Below are 27,814 nucleotides of genomic sequence, written 5' to 3' on the forward strand. Positions count from 1 at the left end.
ACTTCACTTGGTTTTATTTCTGCTAGTACCTTCTTGGCTAACATACATTCGTGAGATACAAAACATAACTCCTAATCCCAACTCCTCAAACACCAGGATGTCCAGCTGGTCAAAATCAAATTGTATTTTTATTACAAAAACAAGTGCAACACACATACAGTACAATTCAAGTAACCGAACAGTGACATGATTGAGAGTGTGTGTGGTTGAACTACGTTCACCCTACTAAGCGGAGGTACACCAAGCTATACTGAGCTTGCCTGGTTAATCCTCCACCAGGACTGGTTAAGATCAGTTCAGGAGCAGTTGGATGGGGACTTGGTCGCAGCCTGCAGGGTCCTACGGGCCATCTCCAGGGCCCCTTCCTCGGTCTTGTTCCCCCCGATGAAACCTCCGGCGTGGACGAAAACACAGTCGGGGATCCCACTGAGCTTTGACAGGGCCTCATCACGCACCCCACGCCACTCTTCCAACAGAGACAGCCTGGGACAGACACACAAGAGGGGACATTGTCAATACAGGCAGGTTGGACACAGAGGGGGACAGAGGGATATGGTTAAGCACACAGAGTACCTGAACACAGTCCAAGTCACACCTAACGCTAAGGCTGATTCCAGAGAAAAACTCTGTTTTTCAAGACTACGTTGCCCTCCAGGCTTCAGTCATAGGCTATAGCTGGCTACTGGCTCGGGGCAGGAAGGACACACAGAGGAGAGCAGAGGTAGCATGGTGTCAGAGAGGTTTGTACAGTGTTCATGTTGCCAATAACTGTAGGAGTTGGCAAGACAGCACAAACAGATCTCGGACCAGGCTAAGACAGAGGGATACTGTGAGGACACCGAGGACAGGCAGGATGGACACACAGAGAGCGACTGCCCAGGAAAGAGAAACAGTCCATTTCCACAACACAGTACACAAGCCAAGGGTTCTGTCTGTTTTTCATGTGGAACTCCAGGCCCCGTCATAGGCTGGCTAGGGTCAGGCCCCGTCATAGGCTGGCTAGGGTCAGGCCCCGTCATAGGCTGGCTAGGGTCAGGCCCCGTCATAGGCTGGCTAGGGTCAGGCCCCGTCATAGGCTGGCTAGGGTCAGGCCCCGTCATAGGCTGGCTAGGGTCAGGCCCCGTCATAGGCTGGCTAGGGTCAGGCCCAGTCATAGGCTGGCTAGGGTCAGGCCCCGTCATAGGCTGGCTAGGGTCAGGCCCCGTCATAGGCTGGCTAGGGTCAGGCCCCGTCATAGGCTGGCTAGGGTCAGGCCCCGTCATAGGCTGGCTAGGGTCAGGCCCCGTCATAGGCTGTGGCTGGCTAGGGTCAGGCCCCGTCATAGGCTGTGGCTGGCTAGGGTCAGGCCCCGTCATAGGCTGTGGCTGGCTGTAACATCTAATCCTCATTCTGTAACAGTACACAGCTCTTTGAACTAACACATAATCCTCATTCTGTAACAGTACACAGCTCTTTGAACTAACACCTAATCCTCATTCTGTAACAGTACACAGCTCTATGAACTAACACCTAATCCTCATTCTGTAACAGTACACAGCTCTATGAACTAACACCTAATCCTCATTCTGTAACAGTACACAGCTCTGTTACACCTAATCCTCATTCTGTAACAGTACACAGCTCGATGAACTAACACCTAATCCTCATTCTGTAACAGTACACAGCTCTGTTACACCTAATCCTCATTCTGTAACAGTACACAGCTCTTTGAACTAACACATAATCCTCATTCTGTAACAGTACACAGCTCTTTGAACTAACACCTAATCCTCATTCTGTAACAGTACACAGCTCTATGAACTAACACCTAATCCTCATTCTGTAACAGTACACAGCTCTATGAACTAACACCTAATCCTCATTCTGTAACAGTACACAGCTCTGTTACACCTAATCCTCATTCTGTAACAGTACACAGCTCGATGAACTAACACCTAATCCTCATTCTGTAACAGTACACAGCTCTGTTACACCTAATCCTCATTCTGTAACAGTACACAGCTCTATGAACTAACACCTAATCCTCATTCTGTAACAGTACACAGCTCTGTTACACCTAATCCTCATTCTGTAACAGTACACAGCTCTATGAACTAACACCTAATCCTCATTCTGTAACAGTACACAGCTCTGTGAACTAACACCTAATCCTCATTCTGTAACAGTACACAGCTCTGTAACACCTAATCCTCATTCTGTAACAGTACACAGCTCTGTAACACCTAATCCTCATTCTGTAACAGTACACATCTCTAACACCTAATCCTCATTCTGTAACAGTACACAGCTCTGTAACACCTAATCCTCATTCTGTAACAGTACACAGCTCTTTGAACTAACACCTAATCCTCATTCTGTAACAGTACACAGCTCTGTGAACTAACACCTAATCCTCATTCTGTAACAGTACACAGCTCTGTAACACCTAATCCTCATTCTGTAACAGTACACAGCTCTGTAACACCTAATCCTCATTCTGTAACAGTACACATCTCTAACACCTAATCCTCATTCTGTAACAGTACACAGCTCTGTAACACCTAATCCTCATTCTGTAACAGTACACAGCTCTTTGAACTAACACCTAATCCTCATTCTGTAACAGTACACAGCTCTGTAACACCTAATCCTCATTCTGTAACAGTACACATCTCTAACACCTAATCCTCATTCTGTAACAGTACACAGCTCTGTAACACCTAATCCTCATTCTGTAACAGTACACAGCTCTTTGAACTAACACCTAATCCTCATTCTGTAACAGTACACAGCTCTAACACCTAATCCTCATTCTGTAACAGTACACAGATCTATGAACTAACACCTAATCCGGGGCAACTGTCGGGCCAGTGTCGTGCATTACCTTCAGTAGCAGTAGAGACGGAGCAAGTTCACATTATTAAAAAAAAGATATAGCCGAGGATATTCTCTGGAAACCTCTTGAGAATCTGTTGAGGTGTGAAAAGGGTCTAATAAGGTGGAAGAGAACAGACGGAATTGGGTGGAGGGGAATGTGACACGGTGCTTTCTCAGTCAATATCCAATCTCACAAGAGGGAGGAAAGACGGGCTTGACAAGCAGGAACAACTCAAGCGTGAATGGAGGATGAAGAGGGGTTTGAATTCATTCAGGAAAATGGTAACCAGAGAACCTGCTGATTTCATGAATTTTGACACCATTTCACTTCTGTATAAGAATAAGAATAATTCACAAGATAATCTAGTAGGCTTTGAGCAGCAATCCTTATAACCTTGAATAATTCCACTGAATAACTGGACAGTATTCTCAGAACAGACACAGCAAAGGAAAGATAGCCTGGAACAATAACAGGCAGGAAGAGGAGCAAATGGCACCAAACGTTTCTGAATGAAAGAGCGAGACTGATTCTGAAGACCAATCAACAAATCAGCTGCACAATATTAGTCTGTCAAATGGAACAAGCAGCGGGTGCCCTGAATACTGGATACCACCTGTTCTTTTGCTTATTTCTAAAATCAACCATCATGCATTTGTCCCAAATGGCACCCTATTCCGTGCACTACCTTTGACCAGGAAAGGGGGGATACCTAGTCAGTTGTACAACTGAATGCCTTCAACTGAAATGTGTCTTCCACATTTGAGTCAGAGGTGAGTCAGAGAGGTCTCTGAGTCAGAGGTGCTGCCTTAAAAAAAATGGACATCCAGGTCTTCGGCGACTGGAGAAACAGCGGGTTAACTGGCTCGCTCAGGGAACAGCGGGTTAACTGGCTCGCTCAGGGAACAGCGGGTTAACTGGCTCGCTCAGGGAACAGCGGGTTAACTGGCTCGCTCAGGGAACAGCGGGTTAACTGGCTCGCTCAGGGAACAGCGGGTTAACTGGCTCGCTCAGGGAACAGCGGGTTAACTGGCTCGCTCAGGGAACAGCGGGTTAACTGGCTCGCTCAGGGAACAGCGGGTTAACTGGCTCGCTCAGGGAACAGCGGGTTAACTGGCTCGCTCAGGGAACAGCGGGTTAACTGGCTCGCTCAGGGAACAGCGGGTTAACTGGCTCGCTCAGGGAACAGCGGGTTAACTGGCTCGCTCAGGGAACAGCGGGTTAACTGGCTCGCTCAGGGAACAGCGGGTTAACTGGCTCGTTCAGGGAACAGTGGGTTAACTGGCTCGCTCAGGGGCAGAACGACAGATTTTTACCTCGTCAGCTCGTGGCCTCGATCCAGCAACCTTTCGGTTACTGGCCCAACGCTCTAACCACTAGGCTACCCATAGGGCTCTGGTGAAAGGTAGTGCCCTATAGAGAGAATAAGGTTGGGACGAAGCTCTTATTTCTAGCAACCATCATGCACTTCTTCATCTTATTCAGTGCCTTCTGTTGTAATTTTAGACAAGTGGCATTTAAAACATGACAGACAAGGTGTTATAATATGTCACTGGTTGAGTTAGTGAGTCAACGACACCCTCTGTCTGCACTAGATAGGCTATGTATTAGTATTAGTATTAGTAAGATTGCATTTATATAATGCATTTCCACCTACAATAGGTGCTCAAAGCACTTTACATAGTAGGGCGAGAAACTCACTGCATCTACCCTCAATGTGTAGCACCCACTTGGGTGATGCCATTGCAGCCTTTTTGTGCCAGAACACTTTCCACACAGCAGCTATCAGGTGGAGAGGTGAGGAGTGAAATACACCAATTGGGAATAAGGGGGGGGGGGGGGGGGGTAATTAGGTGGCCATGATGGAATTTTAGCCAGAACACTGAGGTTACCACCATCCCTACTCTTATGGTAAGTTCTATGGGAATTTTTATGACCGCAGAGAGTCAGCACATCGTGTCATCTGAAAGACAGCACCCAAGGCAGGGCAATGTCCCCATCACTGTCCCTTTACACACACTGTGATTTAGACAACGATAGAGTGGTGAAAGAGAACCAGTGAGATGTCAAAAAACAAAACCCAATCCTCTCTGGATAACGGACAATACTGTTATTTTAATAGTATCCCTACAGAAAGACCACAGGTGAATAATCTTTAATTGTATAGATAAAAATGTAAAATAACCAAATCAAATTGTATGACATTACAGGATGTAGCAAATTCAAGAAATGACTTAAAATTCATAAATTGCATTTCACACTTCAGAATGTGAACTAAAAATACTGAAAATAAATTCCTTGTTTGCTGATTAAACAAAATGTACCCCAATCCTGCAAAATGACTACATCTTCCCCATCTCTCCAACATGCATGAGAACGGAAGAACCAGCTCTGCTCACATTTCCCGGTGTGATGAGTAGTGATAAAAATAGTATATTCTACGCAGGTGGTGTTCACGTACTAGAGACACAGGTGATAACACTCTTCCTGTTATCCTGTAGGAGCAGATTCGGCAGCAGCTACTTGCTGGGAGAATCATGCTTCCCTCAAGCGCTGCCATCTGGATCCACAGGCTGCGTTTCAATCCACCAACATGTTCCCGTCGCTCTACCCTCATTTCCCCTCCCTCAGACACAGCCATCTGGGAGGCACGGTGTCAGCGGGCCAGGGTTCATGCTCTTATTCGAAATCTTTCAGCATTTACTCTAACCTGTCTGAAGTGTCATAGGGGTGGGCAGTTTTGCGATTTTTCTATTAGTTCCAATTCGCCAGGCAAAACGCAGCCAAGCCCAGCACCTACACTACGCATAACATTGAACTAAATGGAAAGCTTAGCAGCGTCTCATACAATCTCCTATTCTACCCACTGTCTGGTGTTGGGTCATCCTAGTGGAAAACCAATTCTAATGAGATTCCTCACTGGAGTGGAGAGGGAGGAGATGGGTGAAAGAGAGAGAGAGAGAGAGAGAGAGAGAGAGACACACAGAGAGACACACAGAGAGAGACAGAGAGAGAGACAGAGAGAGAGACAGAGAGAGAGAGAGACAGAGAGAGAGACAGAGAGAGAGACAGAGAGACAGAGAGACAGAGAGAGAGACAGAGAGAGAGAGAGAGACAGAGAGAGAGACAGAGAGACAGAGAGAGAGAGAGAGACAGAGAGAGAGAGACAGAGAGACAGAGAGAGAGAGACAGAGAGACAGAGAGAGAGAGAGACAGAGAGAGAGAGAGACAGAGAGAGAGAGAGACAGAGAGAGAGAGAGACAGAGAGAGAGAGAGACAGAGAGAGAGAGAGACAGAGAGAGAGAGAGACAGAGAGAGAGAGAGACAGAGAGAGAGAGAGACAGAGAGAGAGAGAGACAGAGAGAGAGAGAGACAGAGAGAGACAGAGAGAGAGACAGAGAGAGAGACAGAGAGACAGAGAGACAGAGACAGAGAGAGAGAGAGAGAGACAGAGAGACAGAGAGACAGAGAGACAGAGAGACAGAGAGAGAGAGAGAGAGAGAGAGAGAGAGAGAGAGAGAGAGAGAGAGAGAGAGAGAGAGAGAGAGAGAGAGAGAGAGAGAGAGAGAGAGAGAGAGAGAGAGAGAGAGAGAGAGAGAGAGAGAGAGAGAGAGAGAGAGAGAGAGAGAGAGAGAGAGAGAGAGAGAGAGAGAGAGAGAGAGAGAGAGAGAGAGAGAGAGAGAGAGAGAGAGAGAGAGAGAGAGAGAGAGAGAGAGAGAGAGAGAGAGAGAGAGAGAGAGAGAGAGAGAGAGAGAGAGAGAGAGAGAGAGAGAGAGAGAGAGAGAGAGAGAGAGAGAGAGAGAGAGAGAGAGAGAGAGAGAGAGAGAGAGAGAGAGAGAGAGAGAGAGAGAGAGAGAGAGAGAGAGAGAGAGAGAGAGAGAGAGAGAGAGAGAGAGAGAGAGAGAGAGAGAGATGTTTACTGTTAATTTTTATTGTTTATTTCACTTTTGTATATTATCTACCTCACTTGCTTTGGCAATGTTAACATATGTTTCCCATGCCAATAAAGCCCCTTGAATTGAATTGAATTGAGAGAGAGAGAGACACAGAGACACAGAGACACAGAGAGACAGAGAGACAGAGAGACAGAGAGACAGAGAGACAGAGAGACAGAGAGACAGAGAGACAGAGACACAGAGAGACAGAGAGACAGAGAGACAGAGAGACAGACAGACAGACAGACAGACAGACAGAGAGAGAGAGAGAGAGACAGAGAGAGAGAGAACGGATACCATGCAGCTGACTTTTGAAGCCTAGAGATGTGCCTTATGTTCCTCAACCCTCTGGTTATTCAATCCCCTCACCTTTTACAAGGCACTAAATGGGCTTTAAACTCAGGGTTTATTTACGCACAGCAAACTGCACAGGAACAGGATGAAGAGCAGCTACTGAAGAGAAGTAATGTCCTCTCACTACAAATGTACTTTAAACCTACAGTACTACACAGTACCTGAAACACCCACGACCTAAAACATCCACGACCTGAAACATCCACGACCTGAAACATCCACGACCTGAAACATCCACGACCTGAAACATCCAGGACCTGAAACATCCAGTACCTGAAACAAAAAACGTTGCCCTATTAAACACGCCGCCCCACGACGAACGGTCGCCGCCCCACGACGAACGGTCGCCGCCCCACGACGAACGGTCGCCGCCCCACGACGAACGGTCGCCGCCCCACGACGAACGGTCGCCGCCCCACGACGAACGGTCGCCGCCCCACGACGAACGGTCGCCGCCCCACAACGAACGGTCGCCGCCCCACAACGAACGGTCGCCGCCCCACAACGAACGGTCGCCGCCCCACAACGAACGGTCGCCGCCCCACGACGAACGGTCGCCGCCCCATGACGAACGGTCACAACATACCAGTGAAATAACTATGACCTGACTGCAAGAAGTAGAGATCAAACAAGAGGTGAGAAATTCTACATCATTTAATCCATTACCCTTTTGACCTGCGGGAGAAGCAATCCACTTCAGAATTGCATTGTAAATTACTTACTAAAATAATCCCCTGAAAATAATTACTTATCCACAAATAACTGATTGGAAACCGTAAGTGTGATTTCTGCTAGAGGGGAGAACAACACAGATGTGTGCACAGTTTATAAATGTACACGTTGTGTGTGTGTGTGTGTGTGTGTGTGTGTGTGTGTGTGTGTGTGTGTGTGTGTGTGTGTGTGTGTGTGTGTGTGTACTCCAAATACACCTTTCAAACCAGAACTATGACAATTAACTAAAGCAAACTGCATAAAATAACTAAACATTCAGCACTCTGTATTAGAATATATTTGCATATCAAAACATAGGTTGATATTTTCCTCATGGGTTTTCAACATGAGATGATATTTGTTCCATCTCTTTGTTTTACCAATGACCCCAGCCAATCAGCAGAGGGCTGTTTTACCAATGACCCCAGCCAATCAGCAGAGGGCTGTTTTACCTAGTGACCCCAGCCAATCAGCAGAGGGCTCTTTTACCTAGTGACCCCAGCCAATCAGCAGAGGGCTGTTTTACCAATGACCCCAGCCAATCAGCAGAGGGCTGTTTTACCTAGTGACCCCAGCCAATCAGCAGAGGGCTCTTTTACCTAGTGACCCCAGCCAATCAGCAGAGGGCTGTTTTACCTAGTGACCCCAGCCAATCAGCAGAGGGCTCTTTTACCTAGTGACCCCAGCCAATCAGCAGAGGGCTCTTTTACCTAGTGACCCCAGCCAATCAGCAGAGGGCTGTTTTACCTAGTGACCCCAGCCAATCAGCAGAAGGCTGTTTTACCTAGTGACACCAGCCAATCAGCAGAGGGCTCTTTTACCTAGTGACACCCAGTCAATCAGCAGGGGAGAGAGACAGTCTGTCCGTCTGTTAAAACATTAAAATGACACCTAGCTACAAACCGACAACCCAGGAAGCTGCTCCTCCCCCTAGCTACAAACCGACAACCCAGGAAGCTGCTCCTCCCCCTAGCTACAAACCGACAACCCAGGAAGCTGCTCCTCCCCCTAGCTACAAACCGACAACCCAGGAAGCTGCTCCTCCACCTAGCTACAAACCGACAACCCAGGAAGCTGTTCCTTCCCGTAGCTACAAACCGACAACCCAGGAAGCTGTTCCTCCCCCTAGCTACAACCCAGGAAGCTGTTCCTTCCCCTAGCTACAAACCTACAACCCAGGAAGCTGTTCCTTCCCCTAGCTACAAACCAGGAAGCTGTTCCTTCCGCTAGCTACAAACCAGGAAGCTGTTCCTCCCCCTAGCTACAAACCTACAACCCAGGAAGCTGTTCCTACCCGTAGCTACAAACCTACAACCCAGGAAGCTGTTCCTCCCCCTAGCTACAAACCTACAACCCAGGAAGCTGTTCCTACCCGTAGCTACAAACCTACAACCCAGGAAGCTGTTCCTCCCCCTAGCTACAAACCAGGAAGCTGTTCCTTCCCCTAGCTACAAACCTACAAACCAGGAAGCTGTTCCTTCCCCTAGCTACTAACCTACAAACCAGGAAGCTGTTCCTCCCCCTAGCTACAAACCAGGAAGCTGTTCCTCCCCCTAGCTACAAACCAGGAAGCTGTTCCTTCCCCTAGCTACAAACCTACAAACCAGGAAGCTGTTCCTTCCCCTAGCTACTAACCTACAAACCAGGAAGCTGTTCCTCCCCCTAGCTACAAACCAGGAAGCTGTTCCTCCCCCTAGCTACAAACCAGGAAGCTGTTCCTCCCCCTAGCTACAAACATACAACTCAGCAAAGAGAACAGTTAGAGAGGACCCTAGAGAGCAATATACGACACCATTTGAAGTTGGATGTTAACATATATCGATATGGAGGGAGGGTCCATGCAATTTAGTAACATCCTCAAAGTGATCATATGACTAGCTCACACAGCAGTCCTGACAGACCACCTTGGTTTACAACCATGACACCCAACAACCCAATCCACATGACTAACACAACGCGTGTTGAAGTCAGTCAGGTAGCACCGCCTCGAACCGCGTCCTCCTGTTTGCACCTTTTAAACATTGAGGCACCAATAGATATAGAGTAGACTATTAAAAGGTGTGCACTATGTAGGGAGTAGGGAGCCATTTGACATGTGCCAAGTGTGCCTTGTGGTGATGAACGTATGGTATCGGTAGATGTAGGTGTGTAGTCTGACGGGAAAACACTGGACCCTCCCACTAGTTCACTACACCTACAGTCAACTCTAAAACACAGTCTTAGAAAAAATACCTTTCTATCTTGAACATAAGGGTTCTTCAGATATCCCCACTGGAGAACCCCTTTCGGGTTCCACGTAGAACCCTTTCCATACCATAGAGGGCTCTAAATGGAACTAAAAAGGGTTCTCCTACAGGGACAGTCTAAGTAGTGTACTAAAGTAGTGTACACTACCTGCTATTGTAGGCAATCTGGGTGGTGTACACTACCTGCTATTGTAGGCAATCTGGGTGGTGTACACTACCTGCTATTGAAGGCGATCTGGGTAGTGTACACTACCTGCTATTGTAGGCGATCTGGGTAGTGTACACTACCTGCTATTGTAGGCGATCTGGGTAGTGTACACTATCTGCTATTGTAGGCGATCTGGGTAGTGTACACTATCTGCTATTGAAGGCGATCTGGGTAGTGTACACTATCTGCTATTGTAGGCGATCTGGGTAGTGTACACTATCTGCTATTGTAGGCGATCTGGGTAGTGTACACTATCTGCTATTGTAGGCGATCTGGGTAGTGTACACTATCTGCTATTGAAGGCGATCTGGGTAGTGTACACAATCTGCTATTGTAGGCGATCTGGGTAGTGTACACTACCTGCTATTGAAGGCGATCTGGGTAGTGTACACTATCTGCTATTGTAGGCGATCTGGGTAGTGTACACTATCTGCTATTGAAGGCGATCTGGGTAGTGTACACTATCTGCTATTGAAGGCGATCTGGGTAGTGTACACTATCTGCTATTGAAGGCGATCTGGGTAGTGTACACTATCTGCTATTGAAGGCGATCTGGGTAGTGTACACTATCTGCTATTGTAGGTGATCTGGGTAGTGTACACTATCTGCTATTGAAGGCGATCTGGGTAGTGTACACTATCTGCTATTGAAGGCGATCTGGGTAGTGTACACTACCTGCTATTGAAGGCGATCTGGGTAGTGTACACTACCTGCTATTGAAGGCGATCTGGGTAGTGTACACTACCTGCTATTGTAGGCGATCTGGGTAGTGTACACTATCTGCTATTGTAGGCGATCTGGGTAGTGTACACTATCTGCTATTGAAGGCGATCTGGGTAGTGTACACTATCTGCTATTGAAGGCGATCTGGGTAGTGTACACTATCTGCTATTGAAGGCGATCTGGGTAGTGTACACTATCTGCTATTGAAGGCGATCTGGGTAGTGTACAATATCTGCTATTGAAGGCGATCTGGGTAGTGTACACTATCTGCTATTGTAGGCGATCTGGGTAGTGTACACTATCTGCTATTGTAGGCGATCTGGGTAGTGTACACTATCTGCTATTGAAGGCGATCTGGGTAGTGTACACTATCTGCTATTGTAGGCGATCTGGGTAGTGTACACTATCTGCTATTGTAGGCGATCTGGGTAGTGTACACTATCTGCTATTGAAGGCGATCTGGGTAGTGTACACTATCTGCTATTGAAGGCGATCTGGGTAGTGTACACTATCTGCTATTGAAGGCGATCTGGGTAGTGTACACTATCTGCTATTGAAGGCGATCTGGGTAGTGTACACTATCTGCTATTGAAGGCGATCTGGGTAGTGTACACTATCTGCTATTGAAGGCGATCTGGGTAGTGTACACTATCTGCTATTGAAGGCGATCTGGGTAGTGTACACTATCTGCTATTGAAGGCGATCTGGGTAGTGTACACTATCTGCTATTGAAGGCGATCTGGGTAGTGTACACTATCTGCTATTGAAGGCGATCTGGGTAGTGTACACTATCTGCTATTGAAGGCGATCTGGGTAGTGTACACTATCTGCTATTGAAGGCGATCTGGGTAGTGTACACTATCTGCTATTGAAGGCGATCTGGTTAGTGTACACTACCTGCTACTGAAGGTGATCTGGGTAGTGTACACTACCTGCTATTGAAGGCGATCTGGGTAGTGTACACTATCTGCTATTGAAGGTGATCCGGTTAGTGTACACTATCTGCTATTGAAGGCGATCTGGGTAGTGTACACTACCTGTTATTGAAGGTGTGCAGACCGGCTGGGACACACTGGACTCTCCACTGTCCGTTCTGGTCAGGGTAGAGGACAAACTTAATGGTGGTGTCCACGCTCAGCTCCTTCTCCAGGGAAAACAGGTGCTCCTTCCAGGGACAACCACCCTGAGAAAACACCACTACCTCGCCACTGGGGTCAACCTGGGGACGGACACAAATCAATCACATTTACTCAGAAATGCACTGGTCACAAAGTGCTTTGCAGACTTAAAACACGGGATCGATAACTATTGTGACGCACACACTGCATCAATACCTACAAATTCATAACATCTCATGCGAACACTTTGCATTAATATCTCTAGTGTTACTACACCGCAGCTAGGCTTGTCTTTACACCGCAGCTAGGCTTGTCTTTACACCGCAGCTAGGCTTGTCTTTACACCGCAGCTAGGCTTGTCTTTACACCGCAGCTAGGCTTGTCTTTACACCGCAGCTAGGCTTGTCTTTACACCGCAGCTAGGCTTGTCTTTACACCGCAGCTAGGCTTGTCTTTACACCGCAGCTAGGCTTGTCTTTACACCGCAGCTAGGCTTGTCTTTACACCGCAGCTAGGCTTGTCTTTACACCGCAGCTAGGCTTGTCTTTACACCGCAGCTAGGCTTGTCTTTACACCGCAGCTAGGCTTGTCTTTACACCGCAGCTAGGCTTGTCTTTACACCGCAGCTAGGCTTGTCTTTACACCGCAGCTAGGCTTGTCTTTACACCGCAGCTAGGCTTGTCTTTACACCGCAGCTAGGCTTGTCTTTACACCGCAGCTAGGCTTGTCTTTACACCGCAGCTAGGCTTGTCTTTACACCGCAGCTAGGCTTGTCTTTACACCGCAGCTAGGCTTGTCTTTACACCGCAGCTAGGCTTGTCTTTACACCGCAGCTAGGCTTGTCTTTACACCGCAGCTAGGCTTGTCTTTACACCGCAGCTAGGCTTGTCTTTACACCGCAGCTAGGCTTGTCTTTACACCGCAGCTAGGCTTGTCTTTACACCGCAGCTAGGCTTGTCTTTACACCGCAGCTAGGCTTGTCTTTACACCGCAGCTAGGCTTGTCTTTACACCGCAGCTAGGCTTGTCTTTACACCGTAGCTAGGCTTGTCTTTACACCGTAGCTAGGCTTGTCTTTACACCGTAGCTAGGCTTGCCTTTACACCGGAGCGACGCTTGTCTTTACACGGTAACTACAAGTGTATCATAAATGTCATTTATTTTAACAGACAAAGTACTTCTGGAGAGAAGCAACATGACAGCTGGTGTCATCAGAACAGCGCCCCCCTCTCTGCTACCTAGGGAAAGTGAATATCTGCATGTCTACGGTAGGGACTGTACCTGCTTCCTCATCTGTACAGCTCCCTCCACCACCACACGGGCAGGAAGCCAGGAGTTCTGGTAGAAGTCAACCCGGTCCAGGAACTCTGCTCCTACCATGCCCAGGGCCTTATGGAAGCCCTCCTAACATACACAACATGAGGAGGACACGAGGAGGAGGAGGACACGAGGAGGAGGAGGAGACGACAGGAGGAGGAGGAGACGACACGAGGAGGAGACGACACGAGGAGGAGGAGGACACGAGGAGGAGGAGACGACACGAGGAGGAGGAGGACACGAGGAGGAGGAGGACACGAGGAGGAGGAGACGACACGAGGAGGAGGAGGACACGAGGAGGAGACGACACGAGGAGGAGGAGACGACACGAGGAGGAGGAGACGACACGAGGAGGAGGAGACGACACGAGGAGGAGACGACACGAGGAGGAGACGACACGAGGAGGAGACGACACGAGGAGGAGGAGGACACGACACGAGGAGACGACGACACGAGGAGGAGACGACACGAGGAGGAGACGACACGAGGAGGAGACGACACGAGGAGGAGACGACACGAGGAGGAGACGACACGAGGAGGAGACGACACGAGGAGGAGACGACAGGAGGAGGAGACGACACGAGGAGGACACGACAGGAGGAGGAGACGACACGAGGAGGACACGACACGAGGAGGAGACGACACGAGGAGGAGACGACACGAGGAGGAGACGACACGAGGAGGAGACGACACGAGGAGGAGACGACACGAGGAGGAGACGACACGAGGAGGAGACGACACGAGGAGGAGACGACACGAGGAGGAGACGACACGAGGAGGAGACGACACGAGGAGGAGACGACACGAGGAGGAGACGAGGAGGAGACGACAGGAGGAGGAGACGACAGGAGGAAGAGGAGGAGACGAGGCGGAGACGACAGGAGGAGGAGGAGGAGACGAGGAGGAGACGACAGGAGGAGGAGACGACAGGAGGAGGAGACGACAGGAGGAGGAGACGACATGAGGAGGAGACGACATGAGGAGGAGACGACATGAGGAGGAGACGACATGAGGAGGAGACGACAGGAGACAGGAAATGTCACAAGACATAAGGTGACAACAGGAGACACAGGAGGAGGAGACGACAGGAGACAGGAAATGTCACGAGACATAAGGTGACAACAGGAGATATCAGCAGCCTTGCAGCACATGAAGGATTGGGGCAACAGCTGCTAACGTAAATACAGGACAGATAAAAAAAATTCTACAAGGAAAACTAAAGGCCTCCCTCACTGACTGACTCACTTTGTCAGTCTCAGTCAGTCTCTCTCTCACAGACTGTCCTCACACACTCCTGCTCCCATTTACGGCACTGATGTGCATGCATACACACACGCTAGCGCAAACATAATAAAGCACATGCAATGATGTCACTCACACACACGCCACTAACATCACCACCGTAATGATGTAACATCTGGCTGAGCGTGTGGTGTGAGTGTGAATGTGCGCAGCGGCAGCTGAGAGTTTGGTGAGACAAGACGAGAAAGGCAGGAGGAAAAATATACATTGCTCAAAAAAATAAAGGGAACACTTAAACAACACAATGTAACTCCAAGTCAATCACACTTCTGTGAAATCAAACTGTCCACTTAGGAAGCAACACTGATTGACAATAAATTTCACATGCTGTTGTGCAAATGGAATAGACAACAGGTGGAAATTATAGGCAATTAGCAAGACACCCCCAATAAAGGAGTGGTTCTGCAGGTGGTGACCACATACAACTTCTCAGTTCCTATGCTTCCTGGCTGATGTTTTGGTCACTTTTGAATGCTGGCGGTGCTTTCACTCTAGTGGTAGCATGAGACAGAGTCTACAACCCACACAAGTGGCTCAGGTAGTGCAGCTCATCCAGGATGGCACATCAATGCGAGCTGTGGCAAGAAGGTTTGCTGTGTCTGTCAGCGTAGTGTCCAGAGCATGGAGGCGCTACCAGGAGACAGGCCAGTACATCAGGAGACGTGGAGGAGGCCGTAGGAGGGCAACAACCCAGCAGCAGGACCGCTACCTCCGCCTTTGTGCAAGGAGGAGCACTGCCAGAGCCCTGCAAAATGACCTCCAGCAGGCCACAAATGTGCATGTGTCTGCTCAAACGGTCAGAAACAGACTCCATGAGGGTGGTATGAGGGCCCGACGTCCACAGGTGGGGGTTGTGCTTACAGCCCAACACCGTGCAGGACGTTTGGCATTTGCCAGAGAACACCAAGATTGGCAAATTCGCCACTGGCGCCCTGTGCTCTTCACAGATGAAAGCAAGTTCACACTGAGCACATGTGACAGACGTGACAGAGTCTGGAGACGCCATGGAGAACGTTCTGCTGCCTGCAACATCCTCCAGCATGACCGGTTTGGCGGTGGGTCAGTCATGGTGTGGGGTGGCATTTCTTTGTGCTCGCCAGAGGTAGCCTGCCTGCCATTAGGTACCGAGATGAGATCCTCAGACCCCTTGTGAGACCATATGCTAGTGCGGTTGGCCCTGGGTTCCTCCTAATGCAAGACAATGCTAGACCTCATGTGGCTGGAGTGTGTCAGCAGTTCCTGCAAGAGGAAGGCATTGATGCTATGGACTGGCCCGCCCGTTCCCCAGACCTGAATCCAATTGAGCACATCTGGGACATGATGTCTCGCTCCATCCACCAACGCCACGTTGCACCACAGACTGTCCAGGAGTTGGCGGTTGCTTTAGTCCAGGTCTGGGAGGAGATCCCTCAGGAGACCATCCGCCACCTCATCAGGAGCATGCCCAGGCGTTGTAGGGAGGTCATACAGGCACGTGGAGGCCACACACACTACTGAGCCTCATTTTGACTTCTTTTAAGGACATTACATCAAAGTTGGATCAGCCTGTAGTGTGGTTTTCCACTTTAATTTTGCGTGTGACTCCAAATCCAGACCTCCATGGGTTGATAAATTTGATTTCCATTGATAATTTTTGTGTGATTTTGTTGTCAGCACATTCAACTATGTAAAGAAAAAAGTATTTAATAAGAATATTTCATTCATTCAGATCTAGGATGTGTTATTTTAGTGTTCCCTTTATTTTTTTTGAGCAGTGTATAACTTTTTTTTTCAATCAAAAAGTGGCACGGTGACAATTGATTGGATCAGGAAATCGCAGGGCCGTTGAGTAGCGCAGCCTGTCACAATCCACCGTGCCTTTCCAGGGTATGACAAATGAATAGAATCAGCGACCAGCCTCTCACAGAGTAAGTAAGTGCTCCTGGTCTGAGAAAGGTGTGGGAAATGGAGGAAAATGGAGGGACAAAGACAGCCCCCCCCCCCCCCCCCTCCCCTCATTCCCCATCTGAGCCAGATGATAAATCATAGGTGTTTGACCTACTTGTCCAATCGTTGCACAGAGTTTAAAGGGCGACTGCACTTCCTGATTTGTCCTAGTTTTAGATGTGGTTCCTTAAGAAATGCTAGCTGCCATGTCTGAACTCAAAACGTGAGTTGGTATCGGGGGTGTGGTTTCATGTGGGTGTGGTTTCATGGGGGTGTTCGTAGGTGGGAAGAGTCAGCCAAATTATTCAGCCAATTAGTTTCAGCCGACTGGTGTGTGACCGTGGCAAAGTTGGTTTGACTTTGGATAGCCTATCTAGAGGACTAGTTGAGGACTGTCAATAAATTACACAATGTAAATATGAATATTTACAATTTATAGTTGGTTTGAGGATTTTGTCATTGAAATCTGAAGCTATTGGAATTTCACATATTGTCCCATGTACATTGTGTAATTTACCGATGGGTCCCTAACTAGCCCCATAGGGATATCCAAAGTCAACTCAAATTTACCACAGGCATTACGATCAGGTCGCATGTAACTGCACTCCGAATTGGTGATTACTTGTGTTCTGCCAGCTGTGGGCATGTGAGTAGCATGGAAACCAATGGGTTCTGAGAATATGAAATATACTTATGTCACTGAGGGAGAGAGGGTAATGTATAACGTTTACATTATATCAGGTATCCTATTGAAATATTGAGTGCAGGGAAGTGATCACGTGGCAGGCATTGATAAGGGGAGAGAGCGTTGGATTAGGCATCAAGGGGGTTGAGGTCAGGTCAGCTTAAGGGAGGAGGAATGGTTTATTACCCCATCACTTCCTCTTCCTGTCGAACGATAACAGATGTCAGGGTTGGAGAGAAGGAGGAGTGCATCTAAACTGGAGTTTATATACTTGTGTTGGTGGAAACATGTTTTGTCTAATGCAGCTGTATTGATCCTCTGGGAAGAATAACACTTGGTTAAGCTTTCATAATGTCCGTGGAGTTTTTAACTCTGAGAATTAGAACCTAACAGACCCAACCTTAATTTACGTTGTGATTCAGTCACGGCCACAAATCTCACAGACTCAGTTTTGGACGAGACTGACATTGACCAAAATGATCCTCTTTACCATTCGATTTGGACAGTCATATTAATACCACGTAGGCTGTTTTCTAAATCAGGTGTTTTTTAGGGGCATTTCTCTCTAATGGCTCAATATTCTCCTGTAGATGATAAACGCTTGCCTTACTGACAGGCACTGTGGTGTGAGTGGTGGTGGTATACTGAGAAGGTCCGTTTCCCCCTGTCAGACTCAGAAGTATCGACTCAGGAAGAAGATATTCATTCACCCAGACAGCCTGGTAGGGCCTTAAAGTTATTCAGAAACACTGGCAGAGCTCAAATCTTGACATCTCTGAGCTTGTCTGGCGCCGGTTTGACGCCACAACAAAGTGTTAACGGTGGACTATATTAATAGACGTGTGTGTGAACACACACACACACACACACACACACACTGACAGCCATTCAATAGGTTATATTTCCACACACACGGTATGCCACACATTGCCTGACCTCGGTGTCCTGGCTCTTGCTGTTCCAGCGTGGGTTAAGGTGTCCGACGCGGGCGCTGAGAGTGGTAGAGACAGCGTAGCGAGCCTCTCCATCATACTGGGAGATCCCGTTGTCCACGGCATCCACCTCCTCCACCAAGTTCTCATACAGCTACAGAGAGAACAGAGAACGTTACATCCATCTAGTTCTCATACAGCTACAGAGAGAACATTACATCCACCTAGTTCTCATACAGCTACAGAGAGAACAGAGAGAACGTTACATCCACCTAGTTCTCATTCAGCTACAGAGAGACAGAACATGGCAGAGAGGTTATCAATAGGGATGGAGGTTTTCCCTGACCCCCCCCCCCAGTCTCACCTTATCATAGAGCACCTCCAGCTGTCTGTCTCCTTCCTTCAGGGAGGTGAGCTGCGACAGGACCCTCCGGCCAAAATGAAGGTAGACCAAACCAGCCGAGCTCAACTTGGTCACCCAGGGCTTCTCTGGACAGAGGCTGTGGAACGTCTCAGAGAAGGTCCTGGATAAGCAGAGAGCAGCACACATGAATATGTTATGTCTCCATCTTGTAGAAATATCCCCCTCCCCTTTCCATGCATAATCTACTGCCTCTGTGATTATGCTAATCCCATGTTTATGGTCCATCAGATACTTGGACACAGGCTGCTGAATGTGCCCCTAAACGTCCTGGACAGAGAGCAGCACACCCACCTATCACTCACTCTGTCTCGTTCAAATTCTAAAGCTTTATTGTTCCTGAAGGTCCTGGACAGAGAGCAGATCCCCCATTCACTTACAAAGACTTATCTAAATTCTAAAGCTTTATTGTTCCTGAAGGTCCTGGACAGAGAGCAGATCCCCCATTCACTTACAAAGACTTATCTAAACTCTAAAGCTTTATTGTTCCTGAAGGTCCTGGACAGAGAGCAGATCCCCCATTCACTTACAAAGACTTATCTAAACTCTAAAGCTTTATTGTTCCTGAAGGTCCTGGACAGAGAGCAGATCACCCATTCACTTACAAAGACTTATCTAAACTCTAAAGCTTTATTGTTCCTGAAGGTCCTGGACAGAGAGCAGATCCCCCATTCACTTACAAAGACTTATCTAAACTCTAAAGCTTTATTGTCCATTAACTTTATATAAGAAAGACAAGTGTTTATTTGGCTTGAGGCGAGTCTCCTCTACCCCAACCATTCTTGGTTTCAGCAGGATAACAGCAGGGTGTGACGTCTGTCTGTAAAGACTAGCTGGAGGATAACAGCAGGGTGTGACGTCTGTCTTTAAAGACTAGCTGGAGGATAACAGCAGGGTGTGATGTCTGTCTTTAAAGACTAGCTGGAGGATAACAGCAGGGTGTGATGTCTGTCTTTAAAGACTAGCTGGAGGATAACAGCAGGGTGTGACGTCTGTCTTTAAAGACTAGCTGGAGGATAACAGCAGGGTGTGACGTCTGTCTTTAAAGACTAGCTGGAGGATAACAGCAGGGTGTGACGTCTGTCTTTAAAGACTAGCTGGAGGATAACAGCAGGGTGTGACGTCTGTCTTTAAAGACTAGCTGGAGGATAACAGCAGGGTGTGACGTCCGTCTTTAAAGACTAGCTGGAGGATAACAGCAGGGTGTGACGTCTGTCTTTAAAGACTAGCTGGAGGATAACAGCAGGGTGTGACGTCCGTCTTTAAAGACTAGCTGGAGGATAACAGCAGGGTGTGACGTCTGTCTTTAAAGACTAGCTGGAGGATAACAGCAGGGTGTGACGTCTGTCTTTAAAGACTAGCTGGAGGATAACAGCAGGGTGTGACGTCTGTCTTTAAAGACTAGCTGGAGGATAACAGCAGGGTGTGACGTCTGTCTTTAAAGACTAGCTGGAGGATAACAGCAGGGTGTGACGTCCGTCTTTAAAGACTAGCTGGAGGATAACAGCAGGGTGTGACGTCCGTCTTTAAAGACTAGCTGGAGGATAACAGCAGGGTGTGACGTCCGTCTTTAAAGACTAGCTGGAGGATAACAGCAGGGTGTGACGTCCGTCTTTAAAGACTAGCTGGAGGATAACAGCAGGGTGTGACGTCCGTCTTTAAAGACTAGCTGGAGGATAACAGCAGGGTGTGACGTCCGTCTTTAAAGACTAGCTGGAGGATAACAGCAGGGTGTGACGTCCGTCTTTAAAGACTAGCTGGAGGATAACAGCAGGGTGTGACGTCTGTCTTTAAAGACTAGCTGGAGGATAACAGCAGGGTGTGACGTCTGTCTTTAAAGACTAGCTGGAGGATAACAGCAGGGTGTGACGTCTGTCTTTAAAGACTAGCTGGAGGATAACAGCAGGGTGTGACGTCCGTCTTTAAAGACTAGCTGGAGGATAACAGCAGGGTGTGACGTCTGTCTTTAAAGACTAGCTGGAGGATAACAGCAGGGTGTGACGTCTGTCTTTAAAGACTAGCTGGAGGATAACAGCAGGGTGTGACGTCTGTCTTTAAAGACTAGCTGGAGGATAACAGCGGGGTGTGACGTCTGTCTTTAAAGACTAGCTGGAGGATAACAGCAGGGTGTGACGTCTGTCTTTAAAGACTAGCTGGAGGATAACAGCAGGGTGTGACGTCTGTCTTTAAAGACTAGCTGGAGGATAACAGCAGGGTGTGACGTCTGTCTTTAAAGACTAGCTGGAGGATAACAGCAGGGTGTGACGTCTGTCTTTAAAGACTAGCTGGAGGATAACAGCAGGGTGTGATGTCTGTCTTCTAGGTGGTGAACGGCAGGAAAATGTTCTTTTGATACTATCTGTTCCATCCTTGACAAATGAATTATTGTCATTTAAAACGTAAGCAGTAGCCTACTTGTCAAATAGTTTTGCTGTTGGTGATTGAACTGATCATATCAGAGTTTATGTTCACGTAACATTAACTAGAGGTAGCCTAGATGTGTTATCAACCGAGGAAGCATCCTTCTGGTTCTCCCAAAAATAGGTTAATAGACTATTTAAAATCAAATTTAAATCAATGTGGTTCATTTAAAAAAGGGACATAAAAATGAGATCAACAGATTAGATTGATAATAAGACTCTAGAGCCTTGTCAATACAGACAGATCAGAACAATCCCCGCCTGGGACTCTGGACGCCCGCGGCAGCGCCTGGGACTCTGGACGCCCGCGGCTGGCTATCTAGAGCGAGACAGTGTTTTCAGCAAAGGCTAAGTGTAAATGAAAAAGACATTTCAGTCAAAATTCAAAACAGCAAATTAAATGAACCTGTGACGGAAGCACTAAAAAAGGACCTGATGGAAGATTCTCCCCCAGAGTCTCAATCTACACCCCCCCTCCGTGGGCAGTAAGGCACTAGGAACTAACGGACATTGTGCCCAAACAAGGAGAAGGAAGTGCAACACCAGATCCTCGAGACGCAGAGTGGCTGCAGCTCCTGAAAGAACTGAATCTGGAAGGAAGCGGTGAAATGTGTGCAGATAGCAGCAAGGGGTTGACTTGGTCCCGAAGAGAGTATATAAGAAGCATGCCTTCCCCCCCAAAAAAGGCATGGTAGTACTACTTGACTTATCACTGAACTCGTGATACTTCAAACTACCATCAACCTAAAAAAGGTCATATCTGACTTTTATACTCTAGAACAATTGTATCTCTTGACTTCTAATTTCTGAATGAGACATACGGAGTCGATTACCCTGTATACTCCTCACGCTGAATATATCCGCCTAATAGGAGTGGATGAATAGCGTCAGTGGTAACGGGTCTTGTTCTCGAACCGTCTCTTCACTACTTAGTAAATCATAGTACAACTTCTAGTAGGAGAAACAGATACATATCTGACTTTCATACTCTAGAACAATTGTATCTTTTGACTGCTGATTTTTGGGCGAGACCTACTGAGACAGATACCCTATACACTCCCGGTGCTTAATACATCCACCCCCTAACCGGAGTCGATGAAAAGCATCAGTGATGTTACAAAGAGTCTTGAGCTACGAAAGTAGTCTCGCTACTAATCAGTTATAAAAAATATAGAAAAAAAATAACAAGTCAAAGTACAACTTCTAGCAGAAGAAACAGATACGGAGTGATTGGCTAAACTTATGGAGAAAATGTGAGTTGAAGAACATACTCTTTGGGAACCAACCAGGGCAACGTACGCCACGGTAATTAACCGCTTGTTGTAATACATAGATGAGGCATTAAGAGTTCAGAGGTGTATTGATGATTATTGATGTTTTATTGGAAGGACGTAAAGAAACTGTAATGATGTGTAAAACTGTGTGCTTTGCAACCATTGAATAAAAAGTAGAAACTAGACCCAAAACTCTAGTGGAGAAAACATCTCTGACACTCCAAGATCTGGGGGAACAAGTCTAGTTTCTACACAAAAGACAATTTAAAGGATTGGACAGCCAACTCATCTATATTGTAAAAAGTCAAGTTACTCTGTATTAATATTCAAGCAGTATTAACCGACGGGTATTGGCATTAAATCGTAAATCGTGTGTCTAGATACAAGAGTAATTGGGAACCCTATAAAGCAATGGCGAGTGGAAGAGTCTACTCTATAAAAGGGTAAATAGGCATTAAATCGTAAATCGATTTACAACCGATTTTATGGTTTATGTCTAGATACAAGAGTCTTTGGGAACCCTAGAGAGCAAAGGCGAGTTGAGAGCCTACTGTTTGGGAACCAAAGATGCCTGGTAAAGGTACCACAAGGAAGAGGTTCTCTAAGTCTGATTGATATTATCTAAGATCCCGAAACAATAAAACACTAAAAGGCATCTCTCCGAACTAAGGGCAGGAATAAACAACCCAGGTCAGTCCGGCGGACCTGTGAATCATCTGTTTGCCGGATGATATAAGAACTCGAGTGATACGACTTGAGTCACTCTTGACGGTGGACCCGGTAAGGTCTACTCAAAATCCCCTACCGCGACAACCCTCCTTGGCTTTCAGTGATATGTCTCTACACAAGTGTTGCCTTTCATTTTTAGTAGACCAGTTGATCATGTCAATCAATTGATCATGTCAACCAGTTGATCATGTCAATCAATCAGTTGATCATGTCAGCTCTATCCAGGGAGGTGTCTACTGAGAGCGTGAGGAGATGAGTGCCTTAACGCAGGGGAGCCTGCAGTGGTCATTTCATTCTGGCTTAATTGAGACAACGGTTACGTGACAAATGGTACCCTATTCCCTAGAGTGCACTATGGGGCCTTAGCACTATGGGCTCTGGCCTAAAGTAGTGCACTATATACGGAATAGGGCTCTGGCCTAAATTAGTGTACTATATAGGGAATAGGGCTCTGGCCTAAAGTAGTGCACTATATAGGGAATAGGGCCCTGGTCTAAAGTAGTGCACTATTTAGGGAATAGGGCTCTGGCCTAAAGTAGTGTACTATATAGGGAATAGGGCTCTGGCCTAAAGTAGTGTACTATATAGGGAATAGGGCTCTGGCCTAAAGTAGTGCACTATATAGGGAATAGGGCTCTGGCCTAAAGTAGTGCACTATATAGGGAATAGGGCCCTGGTCTAAAGTAGTGCACTATATAGGGAATAGGGCCCTGGTCTAAAGTAGTGCACTATATAGGGAATAGGGCTCAGGTCTAAAGTAGTGCACTATATAGGGAATAGGGTGCCATTAGGGACGCTTGCCACTTCTAGCCCCGCTGCCTGCTGAGCGCCAAGCGTCAGATACGCGAGTGGCATGCTGTGTGGCACACGGTCGATAACTAGCAACGGAATCCCTGCATCAATTATACAGAGATGGCAGTTAAATATGGACAAAATGAATCAATCACCTGCCTGTCTGTCAGTCTGTCACAAATGTATTTCTATCCGAATGTTCCATAATCATGTGACCTACTGAACGTAACAGAGTTGTATGAAGCTTGGTGTTCTGTGTTTGCCATGTTGCTACCTGTTGCCATGTTGTTGCCATGTTTTTACCTGTTGCCATGTTGCTGCCATGCTGTTGCCATGTTGTTACCCGTTGCCATGTTTTTACCCGTTGCCATGTTGCTGCCATGCTGTTGCCATGCTGTTACCTGTTGCCATGCTGTTGCCATGCTGTTGCCATGCTATTACCATGCTGTTACCAAGCTGTTGCCATGCTGTTAACTGTTGCCATGCTGTTACCTGTTGCCATGCTGTTACCGGTTGCCATGCTGTTACCGGTTGCCATGCTGTTGCCATGTTGTTACCGGTTGCCATGCTGTTGCCAGGTTGTTACCGGTTGCCATGCTGTTGCCAGGTTGTTCCCATAAACCCATCCCTATCCCCACCCCTTTTCCTTATGCCCTCTGCCTAAAACAGGCTTACTTTGATTTTTTTGGTGCCAGAGGGCCTGGGTGTTGCTATGCGGGATAGGAATGGGGCAGAATCGATACAGTAGAGTATCGCAATATTATTGACAATATTATATTAATTATATGACTGCATGTATCGGTTTTATGACTCCGTGTATCAATTATTATTTTAAAAAGCTAGTTTTTTTGCTAGGTAGTCAACATTAGCTAGCGCCACCTGAGATAGCAACAAGAGATAATACCAGGAGGGAAGGAGGGAGGGAAGGGGAAAGAGGAGGGAAGGGAGGGGGAGAAGGGAAGGGGGGGGGGAGAAGGGGAGGGGAGGGGGAGAAGGGAAGGGAAGGGGAGGGGGGGAGGGGGGAGGGAAGAGAGGGAGGGAAGAGAGGGAGGGGGAGAGGGGGAGAGGAGAATGATGGAGAAGCTTAGTTCTCTCTCCTACCTGCTGGGGGGGAAACCTCTGGCATTTCCATACCAATCATTAGACAGACAGGTAATTGACTGATAAATCATTAATGTGATGACAAGATTTAGCCACATAAAAAATACATGATTTCTCTCTTGTATGCTATGTCAGTGTGCCTTCTATAAATTCACATCTCTGCAATCACGGGCTCTAAGACTACAGCTTGTGGTTGGTATCAGTATGTTATACTAGAGCCTACCGTTACTCCTCAAGGACATGATGTCCTTTTCAGAGGTAGACTGGCAGACAAAACATCCAAATACTCCATCTATACGTGAATCGATTGTCAAATTGCGATACGGTTCTAGAAACAAAAAGCTCTTTACTTTCATATCATATCAAAATAATTTCAAACGCAAAATACAAACTTACAGTTTTAACCGGCTCAGCTGCATCCGACAGTATTTTTCACTGACAAAACTTTTCTGACGGCCTTTTTCCATTACACACGGGTGTGGTCTTCTTCTTACATAAACACGCGCTGTTTGGGAACACTAACCCCTTAAAGCTGTGTATTAATTTAATTTTACCCTCTTTTTCTCCCCAACTTCGTGATATCCAATTGGTAGTTACAGTCTTGTCTCATCGCTGCAACTCCCGTACGGACTCGGGAGATGCGAAGGTCGAGAGCCGTGCGTCCTCCGAAACATGACCCTGCTAAGCAGCACTGCTTCTTGACACACTGCTCACTTAACCCAGAAGCCAACTGCACCAATGTGTCGGAGGAAACACTGTACACCTGGCGACCGTGTCAGCGTGCATAGCGCCCGGCCCGCCACAGGAGTCGCTAGAGCGCGATGGGACAAGGACATCCAGGCCGGCCAAATCCTCCCCTAACCCGGACGACACTGGGCCAATTGTGCGCCGCTTAATGGGTCTCCTGGTCGCAAGCTGGCTGCGACACAGCCCGGGATCAAACCCGGGTCTGCAGTGACGCCTCAAGCACACTCAAGGCCCTAAACGATATCTTAACCGCCATCGATAAGAAACAATACTGTGCAGCCGTATTCATTGACCTGGCCAAGGCTTTCAACTCTGTCAATCACCACATCCTCATCGGCAGACTCGATAGCCTTGGTTTCTCAAATTATTGCCTCACCTGGTTCACCAACTACTTCTCTGATAGAGTTCAGTGTGTCAAATCAGAGGGCCTGTTGTCCGGGCCTCTGGCAGTCTATGGGGGTGCCACAGGGTTCAATTCTTGGGCCGACTCTCTTCTCTGTATACATCAATGATGTCGCTCTTGCTGCTAATGAGTCTCTGATCCACCTCTACGCAGACGACACCATTCTGTATACTTATCTCACCTCATTTGCTCACATTGTATTTAGACTTATTTTTCTACTGCATGTTTGTTTTACTCCATGTGTAACTCTGTGTTGTTGTATGTGTCAAACTGCTTTGCTTTATCTTGGCCAGGTCGCAATTGTAAATAAGAATTTGTTCTTAACTGACTTGCCTAGTTAAATAAAAGATTAAATTAAATAAACTCCCCCGTAAAGAAAACGCCTTCGTCCAATGATTTATGTTTAACGCAATGGAACTGAGAGTCATGACCAAGAGCTAGTTCCACTCAAGAGCTAGTTCCACTGTACCAGTATATACCCAAATCTTTGACTGTACCTCTGATGATGGTCATAGAGATGCTTCTTGGGGTCAAACTCTCCTCCCACATCCACCACGATGTCACACTTGGCGAGCTCGGCTGGGTCCCGAGTTCTGACGATCTCAGCATCCTGGAAAAAATATGAAATTTAGCAGAAATGTCTAAAATATCAAGACGAATGTCCAATATATTAGGTGCTGTGCAATCGTTCTAGCTGAGCTTGCCCGGTGCACCGGCTGGGTTGAGTTGAAAAATAATTTCCGCGGACCCGGTGCACTAGGCGAGCTAAAAGGAATGCACCCACGAATATTCAGCGTCTTATCGTGGCGAGAGAGGACCATGTAGTTTCATGAAATTCAATCTGTTTGAACTTTATGCATTTTGGGCGTTATGCCATGCTGACCTGGCTGAGCTTATGCCATAAGTACAGTAGCTAGCTGGCATTAGAATATACTAACGTTAGCTAGCGAACTCTTGTCTTTGCCGGGGTGGAAGAAACATTAATCGTACATTAATATTAACCATATAGTTTCCTGCAAAATAGGAACAAATAAATGTTATGCACCTTGTACTCCGGGAGCTGGTGAAGGAAGAAACAGGCTAGCACTTCATCACAATGAAATGTCCCGTTATGGGTGCCGATTCTTTTACCAGACATGTTTTCTGTGCAGAGACGCTTGGGTTGGTGTGACATGTATCTTCTTTCTGCAACTGGTATACTGTCCCTAACTGGTATACTTCTATAAACACTAGTAAACACTGAAGTTCGGAAAGTGAATTTCAACAGGTTCGGTGCTAACATAAAGCTAGCTGCTACACACGCTGCTGCTGCTGCTGATGAGGCGGACTGTAATTTCAGACGGACTGGCGACATGCCGGATATGGCGTATAGCTTCTTCTTCTTTGGAGTTTAACGGCGGTTGGCATCCAATATGTTGCATTATCGACCCCAACTGGACTATAATATAAATCCGTTGTGCTTTGCGATGCAAAAGGGGAAAACAAAACGAACAAAACAAAAAATAACACCCTTACAACTAACCCTACAATTCCTCTAATTTGACCCTATCTGCTCCTGCACCATGCCAACGGCCTGGGAGGGCGTGACACCGCCACTCAACACACCCTGTTACTCTT

The 27,814-nt window shown here is 47.3% G+C and overlaps 1 protein-coding gene across 1 annotated transcript; it reads right to left on the reverse strand.

Annotated features, from left to right (window-relative positions):
- Positions 1-109: 109 nt before the first annotated feature.
- On the reverse strand, positions 110-27,613 carry myg1 (myg1 exonuclease). The gene is made up of 7 exons (XM_071365924.1): positions 27,243-27,613; positions 26,695-26,807; positions 18,675-18,834; positions 18,315-18,464; positions 13,430-13,552; positions 12,069-12,250; positions 110-483 (listed from the first exon to the last, which is right to left on the reverse strand). Exons 1-7 carry the CDS (start codon positions 27,549-27,551, stop codon positions 297-299), a joined length of 1,224 nt encoding a protein of 407 aa, XP_071222025.1. The 5' UTR covers positions 27,552-27,613; the 3' UTR covers positions 110-296.
- Between the last annotated feature and the right edge of the window lie 201 nt (positions 27,614-27,814).

The sequence above is a fragment of the Salvelinus alpinus genome, chromosome 2 (genome assembly GCF_045679555.1).
Source record: "Salvelinus alpinus chromosome 2, SLU_Salpinus.1, whole genome shotgun sequence".
Taxonomy (NCBI): domain Eukaryota; kingdom Metazoa; phylum Chordata; class Actinopteri; order Salmoniformes; family Salmonidae; genus Salvelinus; species Salvelinus alpinus.